A 19,146-nucleotide genomic window follows, 5' to 3' on the forward strand; every position below is an offset into this window, starting at 1 on the left:
ACACTATCTGTCTTGGACTGATGTCTTGTACACTGTTGTTGGTTTAAAGTTCAGGGACGTATTTTGATTCCTTTACTCTTTAGACTTAGTTTACTCTCAAATAAATTCCACTGACTTCAGTGAGAATTGTGAGGAGAAACACAGAAAAGCTAAAGCAATTTCATTACTAGAATCTGTCATACCTCTACCTTGATTTCTGTTCTGCCAAGTTGGAATAATAATACTTGCCAGACATTTAATTACCAGCAAATGCTACATATTGTAAAACTGAAACATACTGTGTAAGTCTCAAAATTTAAGACAGCAGTGCACAAAAACAAAGAAAAAACCCATTTCTTATCAACTGCTTCTTCAAGCTAAATGGGGATGACAGTCTAGGATGTAGATACTTAGGACATCTTCTCATATGCTGAAGACAGGAAAACCAAACAAGAAAAACTGCAAAGATATGGACATCCTTAATTTCCTTCATTCTTCTACTATAATTAAGTTGTAGTCTGCAACAATACTTAAATCTATTGTCTAATTTTGTTTAAGAAGAAAAGTTATGAAATCGGGGCAAAGAATGAAACAGTAGCAAGAATGTAACAGTAGTAATGAAACATCTTTCCTTTACTGACCTTTGAACTGTCTTTACAAGAAGATAGTGAAAATGAGCTAACAAATCTCAGCTCACCAAGTCATTCCATAGCAAAAAGGGAAAGAAACCCAAGACTTTGAATGCAAGTGCCCCTTTACTCAAATAAATTCTTGAAAGAAATGGGTGGAGGCAGTGCAGGGGGAAAGTTTCTGCTCCATGGGAACATAGGCCCAGGCTAAAACCAAGGGCCCCACTTCCTTTCAGGTTACTGAGTCAGATGCCCCTTCTTTGCTTTCTTTTCTGGCCCAATACAGCTCTCTCTCATGGCTGCACATGGAGTCAACTTCAAAAGGAGTGCTGGAAGAGGGACTTGCTCATACTTGACCTGTAGTGTGGCAGTTAGGGTGAGAAAGACAGAAAAACCCAAGTTCAGACTTCTAGGTCAAGCCGGGGCCTAGAAGCTAGGTCTTCTGGCCTCCTAAGTGAGTACCCTAGCCACAGAGTAATTTGGAGGGAAGTGCAAGAAGCATATTTTTCACACTCTTCCTCTTGTTGCCAGTGTCACAGTCATCAATATGCAGCAGGGATAGAATTTCTTGTAGACAGCCAAAAAACGGCCACTTCGTCAACCAGGGAATGTTACCCTTATACCACTTATGCCAATCAAAGAAACATATAGCTGAACTTAATTTTCATTCCATTACCTTTCTACTGACAATGCTGCGCTGATACTCAGCTACTTCACGTAGCAGCTGCTGTGTCAGATTCTCCTTCTCCTCATCTAACCTACTCTCATGCTCAAGCTGCTGAAATTCCAGGTCTTCAAAGTGTTTGCTTTCTATGTCCAGTAGATCAGCATCCTTTAAAGAAAAACAAACAAAAACATTGCATTTATAGTGCTCAGGGAAGAGATATGTAAAAGCCAAAAATCAGTCTGAAATGATTATTCAAATTAATTTCATAAACATGTCTATCAAGTAGCTCTTAAGAGCTACAATCATCAACGTGAAGCAGACACGGCTGATCCTTTGTCTTCATTTTATTTCTTCAGTTATATCCAACCTCCAGCTACTCATTTTTACAGGTGAATTTTACCTTTCAAGTAGAAAGTGTTATTGAAGCAGTGGACCATAATCTTCATCCTAGAGGGACAGGAAGTCTTTAGCTCTGAACTGAGTATATTGAGCTCCTGGAATATGAAGGCTTGAAGTTGATTCAAAATTATATGGGAGCAGAAGAGAGGTCTGATATGTTTCTGTTGCTTTGCAGCATTCTGTACAAGCGGAAGATTCCTAAGCGTCATGGGCTTCATATACGTCACACTATTGCAGGGCTGGGAAAAATATGGCCTGCAGGCCAGATCCGGCAAGCCAAAAGATTTGATCCAGCCTACACTTGCACAGCAGCCAACTCACTGGATCTGGCCCACAGGCAGCTGGCAGCTCCAGCCACCACGTGGTGCCAGGGAGGCAGGTAAGACTTCTTCCACCCAGCAGCACCTCTCTTATAGTTTCATAGTAGCTACGGTCAGGAGGGACCTGAACAGATCATCTAGCCTGACCCCCTGCCACAGGCAGGAATGAATGCTGGGTTCCCCAGATAGGTGATCATCTAACCTCTTTCTGAATTTACCCAAGGTAGGGGCAAGGACCACTTCCCTGGCAAGTTGGTTCCAGATTCTGGCCACCCTAACTGTAAAATATTGCCTCCTGATCTCTAACCTAAACCTGTTCTCCATCAGCTTATTACCATTGTTCCTCGTCACCCCACTTGCTGCTGGGGAGAATAGGGCTCTTCCTATTTGCTGACGATCTCCCCTGATGAGTTTGTAGGCAGCCACCAGGTCCCCCCTCAGCCTCCTCTTGCTGAAGCTGAACAGGTTCAGGTCCCTCAGTCTCTCCTCATAGGGCCTGTCCTGCTGCCCTCTCACCAAATCGGTGACCTTCCTCTGAACCCTCTCCAGGCTGGCCACATCCCTCTTGAAATGCGGCGCCCAGTACTGGACACAGTACTCCAACTGCGGCCTGACCAAAGTTGCATAGAGGGGGAGTATCACCTCTCTGGACCGGCTTGAGATGCATCTTTGGATGCATGACAAGGTATGGCTGGCCTTGCTGGCTGCAGTCTGGCATTGGTGGCTCATGTTCATCTTGGAGGCAAAAATGATTCCAAGATCCCATTCCACCTCTGCACTTTCAAGAGGGGAACTCCCCAGCCTGCATGTATGCTGTGGATTTCTTCTCCCAAGGTGCAGCACCCTGCATTTATCCATGTTGAATAGTGGCATCAATTGTGGACCCAGGTGGGGCTTCCACCAGAGCAGCTTCAGTTGTGGACGCCACCAGCGAGCAGCAGCAGCAGCTGTGGACACTGCCAGCAGGTTCAGAAGCCTTGATGCAGAACCTGCTGGCAGTGTCCACAGCTGACGATGCTGCCCTTCCAGTGCAGTGGAAGCTCCCATCCGTAGCCCTGAGCTGGAACTGTTGGCACTATCAGCTGTGGACCCAGGCAGAAGCTTCTGCCTTGCCTGGCAGGTGTCAGTTGTGACACTGCTGGTAGATTTTGTATTAGGGCTCTGGAACCTGCTGGCTGTGCCCACAGCTGACATGACCACTGCCCGCCTGCCACAGTCTAAGTCCCTGTCTGGGTCCATAGCTGAGCTTTGGGGCTCCTGGTTCAGATTCAGCTGGGGTCTGGAGAGAGGGAGGGAGGGGGAGAAAAGAAAAGACAGAGTCGGAGACCAAACCAGAGAGAGAAAGACAGAGAGAAAGAGATGGAAGTGGCCCTTGACAGGTCCCCAAAATTCACTCCTGCATTATTGCAACCCAACCAATAGACGAAAAAAAGTGTGAAAGACAATGATGAGGTCCATCATTAAACAGGTAGGGAAAGAATATGACTATTAATCAATAATGCAGAAAGCACTAATCACAGATGCTGTTTTATGAGAGCTCAGTACCACTAAGGAATCCAGGACCACTACTAAGCTACAGAGAGAACTAACTGCGGGCAATTACCTCAAGGGCCATGACAGATGTTACACTTATGGCACAATTAACATTCTAATAATACCATAAATTGTAAAATGTGACATGGTCAGCCAATTTCTAATCCGAAAAAACAGCCAGAAAGATATTCTACATGCAATATGGAATATCCTTGTAGCTAATTTGGATTATGTTTTAAATTGAATGTATGATGTGTTCCACCCCCAAGGCTGCCCGTGCCCCATCCCAAAGATCAGCTGATTGTCAGGATGGGGCACAGGATAGCCCTCTCACAGACACAGCCACCCCATGCCTGATCTCTGGGATTGGGCATAAGGCAGCCCCAGGTCCCAAACCCCCTACTTCAGGCTTGTCCAACATATGGCCCGTGGGCCGCCATGCAGCCTGCCAAGCCATTTTATCTGGCCCAAGGCTCTCTCGCTTGGGACAGGCGAGGAGTCCTGGTGCCTGCTCCACAGTGGTGGCAGTGGTGGGGCAGCAGCGAGGCAGACAGAGCCGGCCTGTGGGCCCCAGCTGGCAGCGGGGGGAGGGGAGCTGCTTACCTGCACCGGGCTGGGCTCATCATGTGAGCTGGGTTCTGCCGCCGCTGCTCTGAGGGCTGCACTGCACGGGGCTGCCCCAGCCGCACCTGACTGGACGAGCTTGGGACAGCACCTGCATCTTCTCCTCTGGCTCCACCCCTTGCCCCCAGTGCGCGGCTGAGGGAGCTGCAGCATGGCCCGCGCCCTGCCCGCATGCGTGGTGGATGGAGACACTGGTAAGTTCCCGCGTGGAGCTGGGGACGCCTCGGGGCTGGGCCGGGGCTACAGGGTGCGCGGTTGCCGGAGCTGGGCTGGGCAGGAGGAGCCTGGCCTAGAGGTGCTCTACGGCCAGCCACCTCCTTGGCTGTTCAGATCCTGCTAATGTAGCCTGCATGGCTGAGGATGGGGGTCTGCATGCTGCTGGAGCAGCCCGTGCAGTGAGGGAGTCCTAGGGGCCCACCCCCACAGTGTGCAGCCTGTGCAACACATGCTGGTGTCATCTGGGGCCCACAGCCTCACCAGATCTGAACAGCCCTGGACTAGCTTATTCTTGAGATCCCTTCCACATCTCTGCAGTATATGCCTACAATTTCTAATTAACCACAATGACCATGATCAAGTTAGTAAAGGACACTTGCACACACTTTATGTTGGCAGAAATGGACAGCACAAGCTTCCCCTTATGGCTCCAGCTGCATTCATCCTTGAAAACAAGCATGTTGTGCTAAATCAAGGACGTCCCTTGGTGTTATACACAGGTATTTAACTTTACTGTGGTCTTCATTTTAGAAGAAAACAGTTAACCAGTAACAGGAAGTAACATGGTCATTGTGGTTAATTAAATAGAAATTGTAGGCATATACTGCAGAGACGTGAAAGGGATCTCAAGGATAAGCTAGTCCAGAGCTGTTCAGATCTGGTGAGGCTGTGGGCCCCAGATGACACCAGAATGTGTTGCACAGGCTACACGCTGTGAGGGTGGGCCCCTAGGACCCCTCACTGCACGGGCTGCTCCAGCAGCATGCAGACCCCCATCCTCAGCCATGCAGGCTACATTAGCAGAACATGGACCACTCTTCTCCCCGCCCTGCCCCCCCTCCCAGGCCTTTGCCCCTTGTACAGCAGTGGGAGAGGTGGCTGCCCAGGCCCATGCTCTATACATTAACTGCTTGCAGACCCCATTTAGACTGTGAGCGACATCCTGGCCCTTTGTGGGCCACATGTGGCCTGCAGGTAGTCAGCTGGGCAACCCTAATCTAGTCCAACCCCGTGCACAGAAAAATGATGTCCTGTTCCTAAGCCATACCAAACATACATACTTTCTGAAAACCACAACTTCCCTAGGCATTTTCCATTGTCCTGTTGTTCTTACAGTGAGTACATTTTTCCTGAGATTTGATCTAAATCTGCTTTGCTGCAATTTAAAAACTCACGGTGGCAAGAGTATTTTGATGCCTTTGGTTGAAATCAAAATTCAGGATGTAGGTTAAGGAGTGGGTTAAGTCCTGCCCTGACTCCCCATCAGCATTTGAGGTTGCACTTGGCATATGATGGCAGCATCTGCACATCAGGCTGTACCTTGTAACAGAATTTCCCCAATTATGAACCTCACTGGATAACCGTGCTATATGCTTGTTTAAGGCTGAACAATATGTTCAAGAATAGAGCATGAATGATCTGGGCTCCTAACGTAAATTTGGAACAGGTAAAAATCTTTGTAAAAATACTGTCCAGTGTTTGGATTGTGTTTGCTTCTGTTTCTCTCTGTGCGGGATTGGGGGTTCAACTTGTTACTACTTGTTAAAGATGTGTTACTAACAAGTTATTAATTCACTAAAAGTAAATCTTCTTGAAGATTATTCTAAAAATGCTCATATTTTGTTGCTTTGATTAGTTTCCAGTCTGGCTGATATCTTTTCCACATATGATCAATCGACTTGCATTATGCTTCTTTCATTCATTGAGAAGTGAGTAGAAGCGAAAGTGTTTATTTTAGTCAAGTGTTTGGTATTATTTCATTCTTGCTTTTATACTGTTTTTATTTTGGGTTTTAAACCATATTTCCAGACCCATTTCATCGTCACTTCCCGCAACTTCATTGGTGTCAAAGGTCACGTTACATCACTTCCTGATGTGATACCACTTCCTCTGAGGTCTTTGAATATGGCTCGCCAGCCCACTGGGTGATAAAAAGTTCGTGATCCAGCCCCACATTCAAAAAGGTTGGACACCCCTGCCCTACCTGATGCCAACCATCAGCTGACCCAGGGCTGCATCCTGCTCAATCCTGGGGGCAGTCCCAGGGCACAGACCCAGGGCTGCCCCTGCTTGTTGAAAGGTTTGCCAGTCTAGCTCAGCTGAAGTTTTGCAATGCTGGGCTGTATATGCACTGCCAGGTACCTGTGGGATGCCTGGCATGGGGAACCAGGTTGCATGATTGGAATCTCAGGAATTTTATTGCCAATCTCGAAAATCATGTGTCCTGGTGTGTATATCTGGCAATCTGGCTAGTTCCCACTGTGGCAGCATGCAGACACTGAGCAGGACCCGGGGAGAAAAGTGACCCTTGTGGGATGCCACTGATGAAAGTGCAGTTTCTCATTACTATTTATTGGGTATGACTATCCAGAAAGGACTATTTAGTGAACTATCTTGGCACTCTGCCATCTCTCTCAAGCAAGACAGAAGTATCTCCTGTTGTTGATCATGCTGAATGGTGGGGGAAGGTCCAGGAGGATGAGAATGGATGTTTGCCTTCTCTGTTGCCAGTAGAATACTGTCCCTTGGTACCCCTAATTACAAGAGACATGAATCCCATTCACTGAAAGCTCAATGTGTTCACTGTAGAAATCCTAAATTATAAATTCCACAGTCCCACAGAAAAATACCAGTTCAACTTTCTAATCACATATTAAGTTTAAATTCTGCATCTTCTGCCACAAGCTTATACTACAAGTAATTCCTCATTTTACAGGAGTGAAGAGAAAGAACATTTATATATCTTTTAAGTCTGAAGTCAAGTTTCTTTTTAAAAACGTAGTTATTAAAATGTGAGCTCAACCTTAGGTACCTTAAAGGAGATTTTATTTTTTAAAAGTACCCTATGTATTAACTGACTTACAAAGGTTCACCCTTACAATATATAAACACAACTTTAGGAAAGCCACACCAAATTAGCACGAAAAAAAAAAAAAATCCCACTTTCATCCCAAAACCCACAAGATAAAATTACTCCATCCATCCAAATAACTCAGCTATCTCCAAAAGCCTGAATAAACAGGTGGGTTTCATAGCATGCCATGAAGGTCAACAATTTCACACTATTACATAACATATTAATTGCTACTGAGACATTACTGCACTAGGAAAAGCAGGCTTTTAAACATGCAGTCCATGAAGGTCAAAACTAGCACCTTAAATGCAGAGACCAAGTAGCAACCATTTTAGCTCAAAAATCACTGTACTCAAGTGAGATAATCTGCTGAGCAAGTAGGATGCTACATTCTACATTGCTACTTCCTTCAGGTTTCGACCTCCATGGCCACAATTGTATGTTGAATAGAAGATAAGAACAGTTTCGTCAGAGATCTTTGAAAGCAAAGAACAAAGCCATTTAAAGACTATCACAGGGTATTCCCAGCTGTTTCAAAAACAAGGCAACAGTACAATATAAAACCAGTCATCAGTGGCAGACAGCTCTAGTTATGCTGGCGTACACTGCCATGAGGCTAGTTATAATCAACAGTTAATTCTTGGCTGCTACAGGTCAGAAGCCACAGCAGCAAGAATGCAAGAGCCAGATTTCAGCAACTACAAATGTAATCTCACCACAATCTTCCCCGTGTTCTTTCTTAGAAGATCTGTAACAGGGTAACTGCCCATTGTCCAAGTGATGGTTTCTTGGATCACAGCTGTACAAGAAGTAAAGCAAGCAATCTGCCTTTCCTAAATGAGCCAATGACAATCTATTATTAAATGTAATTTACTGGTAAAAAACCCAATGCTTCTCCATTGGCCTATACCCAGCTGGAAGAACAGGGTTGCAAAGAACAACTTTCTCCAATTTGGCACTTCTATCAAGAAATGCCTCTGCCTGTGCAGAAACAGATCAAGTGGTCCAAATCAGAACAATTTTATCGGAAGAACAAAAAAGTTCCTCAGTTGGCAGGGATATGATCAGACTTGTGGATGGACAGATGGGATTAATAAAGATATCCATCAACAAAAAAGAGTATTCAAAGTCATCAATACTCACACTTCATTTATTGCAGATCATTCATAAATGCAGATGACTCTGAGGGCAAAGACACAGCAGAAGGCTTTTAGGGCTTTTGTACTGATTGGTGAGTGCAGATGGTTGTAATTAATAAACTATCAAGAGAGATTAATAGTACCCACAACCATCTTCTGAAAATCTACAGTTTCGTTAGTCCAATGAAAGACCATGAAAACTGTTCCCTTACCTTAGCAAGAAAGAACGTACTAACTTCAAACCCCAGCAGACAGTGATTAGTCTAACACACAGCTATAATTTGCCCAACTCCCAATTTCTAATCCTAATCCAAACTCCAGATCTGGTCAGTTGTTTGACTTGAGCACGTAGCCATCTAAAATATTTCCATGATCATTAAGGTCAGTATGAAACCCTGAACCAGCTCAGAACAGAATTTTATGGGGGTGGTCAAATTACCAAGAACTTTCAACCTCAGGAACTAAAGTGAGCTTGGCTAGCTTCCATTATGAGTACAGGTAACCCCCACTTAAAGCTGTTTCACTTAGCGCTATTTTGCTATAATGGTCATATGAAATCGATCCCTGATTTCACTTAGTGCTCACCGAGTTTTGTTATAAACACTCGCAGTCGTCATCTTGGGTCATTAAAAACAATTGTGGTCACCACCTTGGGTTGTCAAATACTTCCGGTTTCACTAACGCTCAGTTTTTCAGAAACCAATTAAGAGTGCTAAGCAGGGGTTGCCTGTATAGGAAACGCACATTTCAAGCATTTTCCTGGTTTTCATGCCATAAGTGTAAGCTAACAGGTGTGAAAGGAAGAAATAAATTTATTAAACAACAGCATTTTTGGGATTTATTTGCAGTAGATGGTAATTGGCATTCCAGGAACGACTACCATCCCACCACAGCAACGAGATTGTAAATTTCTTGTAAAAAGTGGCAAGGGCAATAGTTTAGCACTCAGCAGATCAGGGAGGGAGCAGGGAGCAGAGCAACAAAATCAAGGAAAAGTCAGGGAACAGTGGGAGCATCTACAAGTGAGCTTTGTGTAGTTACACTAGTTAACTAATTAGCTCCTCAGTAAAGCATCACTGTCTACACGTGCAGTGCTATTAGGTTCGAAAAAACAAATTAACTCCTTCATAGGATAGTACTGCCTGACAAGTACTATCCTATGATGGAGTTATTTAGTGCACTGCAACGCACGTATAGCTAGTGACCAGGGCTGGCTTGGGCACAAGGTTGCTACAATGTGGGGGCTGCCTCCCAGCTAGCCCCACACTGTATCACTCTTATGCCCTAGCCAGTCCCTCTGCAGCACACTAAGCCAGGGCACAGCAGCTCTAGGCTGGTAGGCTGACACCCCCCACAGACCACCTGCCAGCTGGGACCTCAATGTGTTGCAGTCCTGGGCACCTATGTAAACTCTGCACCCGGGAGCAATAAATTCCAATGCAAACTGCATTGGAGTTTATTCAGCCACGCTAATTGCATGTGTAGATGCGCCCAGGGTGGCACATCAGGCAGGGAGTAGAGTTTAACTTGTGGCACATTTGGACTGGACTTGTGGCGTGCCTACCAAAAAGTTGGCCACCACTCTTAAAGTATTTGAAAGCAGAAGGAATGCTGCTTTTTTCTTTTTGTTTTGTTTGATGTTTATCAGTTAAATACCTCATTTAGCTTTTTAGAAGTTGGAATACAGTAAAGACTTCAGTTTTTAGAAATGCTGCAATTAATATTATTATTGTGTATTCCCACAGTTATTACATAAACTTTAAAAATGCCTTTTAAGAAGAAAACCATTTTGCTGTCCCATGGCTGAATCCTGCAATTGGAGGTAGGTCCAGGAGCCATCACAGAGCTTGACAAAAGCCTTCATAGCTCTGAGTGACCAGGAGAAACCATATGCATAGTGTCTACTGAAAGACTAAGACCCACCTTTATTAGAAAAAAAACACACTGAGAGAAACAGGCTATGAATTCTTCTAGAGGAGGAGTTTGCAAGACTTACTATAACTAGAGAAGTTCGTAACAAACTATTTTAGCGAGTGGCTAAATGATCTAGGTGTATGCAAGTTTCTGTGGATGCAAGAAATCCTGGGTTCAAATTCCAACTGATCTCACAAGGAATAAGGGGGCTGGGCCCCTTCCTTTTAAAAAATGGAATCTGAATAAGTATTGGACATGTATGATGATTCAGGACTCAAAGCATCCCTACATTTGTGTAGGGGATTGGACCAAAAGATGCTTGAGATCCTTTCCAACCCTATGATTTTATATATTCCTGTTTAAAACAAACTCCTACATTAACAATTCCAACAGCAGAAACTGACTTACCAGCCCTGTTACAGCCAAGCCCTTCTTTTAATGAACTTGTCTTGTAGTCCCATGGAAGTTCATTAAAAGGGATTGCATTGTATTCAATTTTTATAAAAGCTAGCTGATAGGCATTTATGAACATCCTACATTGAACAGAGGTGGTCTTTAAAAGGATAATGTATAACCTATTGGTATTAAAACCTGCATCATCTTAATTTGCAAGTCCTATGAGGAATGTGGCAACTACAGTCTAGCAAAACTTGTTCTCTACCTTGCTTTAAAATTTCAGTGCTAAATGGTAAAGCCTGATTAGTAGCTGTGGTAACTGAAGTCAGGATCCAAAGAGAAGTTACATCAGAGGCCAGTAGTCAATTGTGTAACAAGAGGGAGCGAAAGGGGTACTAGCCCTGGGTACCAACTTAGGAGGGGTGCCAGAATCATCCCCCCACCCCCATGGAGTCTGTGCCCCAGCAACAATAGCAGCCCCACAGTGCTGCTTAAAAACAAAAGCGAGAACCAGGGCTAGCAGAGCATACGGTAGCTGTGGTTTTGAAGTTTCCAGCACGGGTAAGACACCTGTGCCCTCGAGGCCTCCCTGCTCTCAAAACTGCATGCGTACCACCTCCCAGCTCCTAAAACCCACTCATGCCCCCACCTCACTCTTGGAACCACACATCCTTCCCTGCTGTCTCATAGGATTTGCCCAGGGCACAAACTCTGTTCGTCTGGAGGCGGCAGCAACTTCACAAGCTTATCAGTGAAACTGCCATGCCAGTGCACCTTCTGACCTGGAGACTGTCACCTCTAATGTTTAGGTTCAGTTTCCACACCACTTCAAACCTTGGCTCCCTTATTGTAACCACTGTTAGTTCACTGTTAGTGGCTCTCTCTATAACTAGACAGGCTGTGCTCGTTTTCAAATAGTACTGTACAAGCAAAAGACATAATTGCCTGTTTATACACTTCCAAAATTTATGCTTAATACAACCTAAACTCATTTGTTTGTTTTTCTATAATGCTTCTATATCCAGCACCACTTTCTGTTGGCTAGTATTTTTTATTAATCAGTAAAACACAATGTATACTTCAGGATCTATAAAAGAAGAACCTGAAGATACACCCATTCAAAATATTTTGTCAGATTTTTTTTAAAGGGGAAAAAAATACCACTTTTGGACTCAATAGATGTTTTCCTAAAAAAAAAAAGATATCTTTTCCCCTACTGTTTTTTTTAATTTTAATTTATTTATTTATATTTTTGCAGAGACTTTCATTTTAAAAAAGAAAAAAAGGATTTTGGAGAACAGAAGACAAGAGAGAAAAGCTGATTCTTCATTTTCCACTATGAAAAGCAAAAAATCCAGATATGAAAAAATAATATTTTAAACATGTCATGGACTATAAATACATTTTTGTCCAGCTCTATCATTAAGAAAATTACAGCCGGAAACTTTATTAGTAGTATGAATGCTCTTACCAGAAGCCCAGTTTAACTTTCAGATGGCTGGCTGTGTTTGCAGGGCTGGCACTTAGTAAAAAATGTTTTATTTTTTTACTTAGTTATATTTCACACAAAAGTCACTGAAAGGCAATGAATATAACTTTTTTACAGTATCTCTTTAGAATATAACTACACTTTAAGTAGAGTGCACAATATGTTATTTTCTTTAGGTTACACTCAAAGGCAAGCTGCAGTCAGTCTAAAAGGTAGAACAAAACACTATTGCAGAATTCTAGAGGTCCCTGCTAAGAAACACCACCAGATAATAGACGTAACCTTAAAAATGACATTTTCAAGGCCTGGCTCAGATTAGAGGCTAAATTATATGCTGAAGAAAATAAGTATGCACAGTATCCCAATGACATGCTTACAGTACAGCAAAAAAAGCAACAGACTATTGTGTTAAGTAGAAATGAAAGTTAAGTGGTAAAATAGCCCAAATCAATTAGGATCAACACTGAAACAGTTGATCCTAATTACTGAAACCAAGTATTTATCTTTGCTTCTTTAATTACATGGTGATGTTCTAATGTCCATCCCCGAATAGCAGTTCTAAGGCCTGGGGTGCTAATTACATGCAAGTCATCTAAAGCTTTTAAGAATGTTGAGCATAAATCTATTTTAATCCAACTATTGTTGTTCTACTCATTTCTCACCATGCAAATATTTATTATAAACATGCTAAAACAAATACTTAACCCTCCCAACTATCAATAGTTCAAACTGCAACTATTTGCAAGATGCTTTTTTGGATGCTTAAGAGCAAACATATCACAATTAACTCTGAAATGAAAAAAGCAAAACAAAAAGAAGTTCATGCAATCTTGGAACTTGCTACTAACCCTCTTGAGCTGTTGCTGTAATTGCTCCCTCATGGACTCAGGGCAATTATCAAGTTGGGTCTTCTGCTCGGAGTAAAGCTCCTGAAGCCTCTCTAGTTTTTCCCTCTCAGCCTCAAGCTTTATTTTTTCCTGAAGTACGAACCAGAAGATAAAGAACAAGATTACCTTCAAACCCAAGAAGCTGTTAGTGATTAATCACGGTGGACACCAACATCTTCATTAAAGTTCTCTGGAAGCCTAAACATGTAGTTCAAAGGTAGACAGCTCTCCTGTTAGTAGAAACAATAATCATGGGACGTAAAGGTGACAGAAAACAAATGTTAATCACCACAGTAGAACTGTTAAGTCTGTTCCTAATCACTATTTTTGTAGATAGGAAAAAACACTTCTCTAATCACTATACTCAGAAGGAAATGGCAATTCTTGACCCCATCTTTCCAGTAGTGTCTTACCCAGTGGAAAAAGGTGAGGCATGTTAAATGGAGAAAAAGTGAAAAAGTGCTTTTACTAAAAGAGATCCAGATGGAAGCATGGAAGAAAAGACTCCCCCAGTGAGTATGCCACTTGTCTCCTATCTCGGGGGGAATAAGTACATTTAGCAAGCAGAAAAAAATGGCACAAAGCAGGGTATAGCTAAGAAATTTGTTTGCGGAGAAAAAAAGTTCCAACAACTCTATCTCAAATTGAGCCAGCAAGACTCATCCTGTACAACGCTGTAGGTGCATCTACATGTGAAAGCAACGCAACGCAGTAAATTCCAGTGCAGTTCAAGCTGGAGTCAGCTGCTGTCCAGACCAGTGTGTATACATGTGCCTGGGACAGGAGCAGTTTGAGCCAAGGTGGAGCAGTCCCAGGCTGGCAGCAGGCTTGGGGAGTCAGCCCCAGGCTGCAGGTGGTAGCACTGGGTGGCAGAGAAGCCAGCTGAGGCACAAGAGTGCTAAGGAGCAGAACCATGCAGCAGACAGGTCCCATACCTTAGCATGTCCCAGCCAGCCCCTGTCACCATCTACAAGTGAGTTTCATTGCACTTAGTTACTCCGTCATAAGACAGTCCTGTCCCCAACAATACTATCTTACAGAGGAGTTAATTAATTTACTGCACCCTAATACCAGCGCATGTGTAGACAGTGTTCATTAATGTGCCTTAGAGACTTCACATTTAGCTTAGTATTCCTTAATAAAGTACTAACTAAATGTGCAATACCTAGAGTTCCTGAGCAGTAGCACTGGCCAACAGTTTTTTAGTGAGGCTTACTGTGCCTTAATCTAATAACACTGTGCAGTAGGCTATTAGCAGTATTTTTGCCGTGACATGCTACTGCACAGTGTTATTAGGCTAATACACATTAAGTGTCTCATGTAGATGCACCTGGTGATGTTTTACTGTGGAGCTAATTAGTCTATCCCACAGTAAAGCGCATGTGTAGATGCACCCTGTATCGTGTATTCTGGGGATGCTTTACATATTCCTCTCTCAAATTTCCAGCACATTCCATTGTCCAGTCTCCTTTTTGTTTCACTACAACAGGATATATATATATATATATATTTTTTTTTTTTTTTTTTTTTTTTTTTTTTTTTTTTACACGCACTGGTAATTTACTTGCATTAGCATTGGCCAATATACTTGGTGTTTGCCTCAAAGCTTCTTTGTGACATGTTGCTAAAAATAAGAGTGTGAATATAGCCAGGACTTTTTAACACTTTCTGTAGCCATCTATTAATCAGAGAATCATGCAGATGTTACTACAATACTGCTTCTCCCCTTCCAAAACTGTCCTCTGGAGGGCTTCCATTTCTTCTTCATATTAGAAGCGCTAAACAGTTCTACCCTCTTCCTTTGGTATTTATAAAAGCAGTCATGCTCCCAAAGCATCTACTCATTTGCTTTCTTCTCCATCTAGATTTTTGAGATGCATCTAAAAACAAGCCCCTCATTTTAGCTCCTGCTCACATCCAGGTTTTATGGACATATTACACCCACATCTTCGTTGGCAGTGAGCAGACATTTCTCTCATTGCACATTCAGGGGCCATGAATGCTTTTTGAATTCTCATTTTGTACTGTATTTTCTTGCATAAAATACATGCTCCTCCCCTCCCCCAAAAACAGCTGCTGGACATTGTAGCGCAAGATATATGCAAGAAATATGATAAGAACAGTTTCTGTGGGTGACTTACAGGGAGCAGCAGAACAATCTGCTCCCTAGCTTCTGCTTCTAGGACAGATATTTTCTGCTTCATTCTGCTTTTCAAAACCAAAGTGCATATTATATTTGGAAGTGTTATAGTTGGGACACTGTGGTATTCTCTCCTGTAAAAATGGGGTAATTTTCACCTTTTTGAGACTTAGGATTCCCCAATAATGTCAGAATCCAAGTCCAATGTAAAATGAAACAATCAAAGCTAGAATAACTTCTATTAGCTCAGTGTCTTAGCCCTGCATTACCTGTGATTTTTCCACAAAGAATATTTTTTGCAAAAACTGGATATTGAACCAGTTTATTTTGTCATCTGAATTTCACATACCCCGTCTTCTCAAATGGCAGAGACAGAACTCAGAAGTAATGTAAGGACATAACTTCATTCAAGTTACACAATGGAACAACAGCATATAGTTTGGAAGCAAACCCAGATGACAACTCACAGATCTGTCATAATCAGTATGCATTAGTCCCTCTTCTCATTTTTCAGCTATCTTGAGATCAAACTTGTTCCAAAGCAGTCAGTGACACCTCTGGCCCCGACAGTGGACAAAGTACCTCCACTCCTGCTTCACCCTATTTTCAGCCCTTTATAAAACTACCTATTTTATACAGCTAAATCCATACCTTTCTAACCCTCACTTTCAGTTTTGCAATAATCCTAGCCCATCACATGGAGATGGGCAAGAAGAGAAAAACCTACAGCACTAACAAATTTTCCAACCTCTACTTTAGTGCCATTACTCTCAAGTTATTAATAGCTTCTTGGATAGCTAGGCAGCCTGGCAAGCATATGATCTCATTCAATAAAAAGCAAGTCAATCTAGTGTGAAGAGACATCAACAGCAAGTGGATAAGCTTACTGAGGACCATGCCAGAGAGAATCTTACTTCCATCCAGAAATCAGAAAGGTATTCCTTTAAGACTGAAAAGGAAGCAATACCCACCTCTTCCACTTATAACTCAGAAAGTGGAAACATCCCAGCAAGCTGGCTCCCTTTAAAAAAACTGCAATCATAACAGTGAATGCCATTCTAGAGCCGTTACGTTCTGCTGCAGTTTAGTGAAGTCAACCAGAACTACTGACTGCATTGATTTAGTTCACATACTTCATAGTCTTCATTCCAAAACTAAATTAAGCACAGCCTAGATAGTCCTAATCAATATCCAACTCTGCATAAGAGAAGGAAAGCCTTGCCAAACTATCCATTCTGTGCCATATTTACCTTCTACTGTGCATACACACCCACCATCAATTAAAACTGCAGATGCACATGTATATCTGTGGGCAGAATTAGGGCATTTAGGAATGCTTTTTGAACAGATAGTTTTGCTCAGTATTTAATTATTATGAAATAGGAATCACGTGATAATAACATCTAAATAGTTATGTATTTAGATGTATTAAAGAAGGAAAGAAAGAAACTCTCCTAAGGAAAGTGACCACCTGAAACACTTAAATGTTTCTGAAAACTATCAAGTGTCTTCCCCTACCAATGTATTCAAGATAGAAATCTAGATCTAAACATTGATACACCCCTCTGTTTTGGTGGTGCTGAAAGAAAAAGCTTGATGCCTTTCCTTTAGGCCAACAGATGGGAAAATGGGAGATAGAAAAGCTGGGAAGAAACTTAAGAACAACTACAACCGGAGAGTTATAAAAAGGCCACATTTTCTCACTGGAATGCATGACTGGGGTAAAAAAGTCCAACTCAACTACCTTACAAAAATAAGGTTCTCTTTCTTTTTATTTCCAAGAGAAACAACAAATAAGAAAAATAAACAAACTACTAGTCACTCAGTAGTAAACACCTTCGCTTCTAAAGTTAGCTTTTCTACTAGAAATGCTCCAGTCTAGAATACCTCAGGCTACATATGCATCAGTCAGCAGTTCAGCCTCATTTAACTCTATGCTATGGTAACAGGTTTTATATAAAAGATCAATTAACCCTCATACTTTGCACCCTGTCAAACATGAAAGTACTAATCTAACCATCTCTACCAGACCTTTCTCACAAGTAAGCAAAAAACAACATGGATCTATATTCTGAATGGAGCCAGAAAACCTTAAGTGCAGCCCTATAGAGCCTCCCGCTCACTTTATGACCAGATGGAGAAGTGTCAAAATAGCTTGCCAGCTATCAAACAAAGAGAAATAATACTACAGACATACACGCATGTCTGTCTGAGGATGAGAGGTAGAAGACTTTGCCCTATCCATCAAATAAAATCATTCTCTGCAGCATTGCTTTCTGGTTACTTCAAGGACAGAAGGGGAAGCTCTCTCTTTAGTGACTTACTAATAATACAGCTACCATACCTATAATTAATTGTTTGGAATATGTTGGCAGCAATCCTCCAGCTAGATAGCAGGGACAGACAAGAACATACCCCTCAAAAGCAAAAATAATAGTACTGAGAAAAGGTTAAATTTATGGCTTGACAGCCATTCCAGTACCTCTTTGACATATTCTCCAGAATTGGAAACATTTATAATATTGTGGCTGTTACTCAGGAAATAAATATGACTAGTTAGAAGACAAATACAGGGAAGAAGTGAAATAAACTCAATAGTATACAAGTCATACTTGCTGTTCTTTTTACATTCCATGCCCCCCACCCCTGTGTTTTCCACACTCCTCCCTGAGAGGAGAAAAGCAGCACAGTAGCTGATAAAAACATAAAAGCTGATGTAATTTAACCAATACTGCTAAAGGACAAGGCTATCGCTGAGGGCCTCCTTAGACCTTATGCTGTAAGCCAAATAAATGTTAAATCTGCTTACTGGAGCAGTCACATGGTGAATGAAAAACCATCCCTGAGTATCCTTCATCTGCACAGCTTTGACTTAGAGGTTTGGTGAGCAAGAGTAGGACTAGGAACAGGACCCGCTCACTCACCTGCCAGACAGAGAGCAGACCCACCAGCGTGTCAAATTTCAGGAAGACCAGAAGGACCCAGGGAAAAAGCTTCCCTGGGGCTCTCTGGTCTCACTGAAACACACACAGCAGCTCCACGCTCAGAGCAGGGCTGTCTGTTATGGCTTAAGCTCTCAGTGCAGAGCCATTTCTTTTTCTTTTTCGCAATAACTTCAGTAAAAGGAAAATCCATTTGTTACATGCTTCATAACAGATTATATGCATTAGCTCTGGTCTTAGGAAATAATCATTCCAATTAGTTGAGAATGTTGTCTCTCATGCAGCAAGCATAAAACTACCACTAAATCTAAACAGTTATGTATCAAAACGGAACAATACTTTTGTTCTAAGTATGAACCCCACAGTAATATTTCTAAAGCAGCTGGATTTTTTTCAAAGCTATTGATGCTTTTATAGTCAACGCATCTACAGAGCTTCATATTTTCAAATTGCTCCACAAATATTAAATAGTTTAAGTGTGGGAAAACCTCTCTATTTCACATATGGAAAAATAGAAAAAAGTTGGCAATTCATTGGCAGTAACCAAAGAAATGAGAAAGCTGGGATTCATTCTGACCATTAGAACATATTACCTCACTGATGGTAAAAAACCCAACCTCTCTCTCTCAAAACTAATTTTATTTCTAGATTTTTAGTATAGAAATTCAAAATCATCCCAGAGGATCATGATATACTCAGTAGCACTGAACACTCACCAGAGGAAATTTTAAACTACTGGGCGATAATTAGAAAGAAGAAAATTGGTATTGTCCTATCAAATAATGGTTTCAGGGTAAGCCCAATCCTCTGGCTCCAGGCCCCGTCCCCAGGCTACAAGACTCACCCAACTCTAAGCCCTGTCCTCGGGCTCCAAGCCCTGTATCTCTCTGGGCCCCAGGCCCCCTCACTGGGCTCCAAGTCTGTCACAATGGGAATATGGCTCTAACCCCCATCTCTGCTGGAGCCTAACACCCAGCTCCATAATGTGCCCAGGCTCTCCTGTGAGACTGGGTGCTGC

The 19,146-nt window shown here is 42.4% G+C and overlaps 1 protein-coding gene across 5 annotated transcripts in view; it reads right to left on the bottom strand.

The window, feature by feature from the left end:
* The window catches only part of PHLDB2 (pleckstrin homology like domain family B member 2), a 119,922-nt gene that overhangs the window by 35,819 nt on the left and 64,957 nt on the right, over positions 1-19,146 (bottom strand). For 3 of the 5 annotated variants that reach the window (XM_019525767.1, XM_019525764.1, XM_019525765.1), the window contains exons 7-8: positions 13,008-13,136; positions 1,285-1,440 (exon numbers count right to left, since the gene is read on the bottom strand). In XM_019525767.1, the coding sequence (XP_019381312.1) occupies positions 1,285-1,440; positions 13,008-13,136 (285 nt within the window). The remainder of the gene's footprint in view (positions 1-1,284; positions 1,441-13,007; positions 13,137-19,146) is intronic. The other 2 variants (XM_019525766.1, XM_019525768.1) reach the window with 1 other exon arrangement.

Source organism: Gavialis gangeticus, unplaced genomic scaffold, assembly GCF_001723915.1.
Source record: "Gavialis gangeticus isolate Ggan-Ray unplaced genomic scaffold, GavGan_comp1, whole genome shotgun sequence".
Taxonomy (NCBI): domain Eukaryota; kingdom Metazoa; phylum Chordata; order Crocodylia; family Gavialidae; genus Gavialis; species Gavialis gangeticus.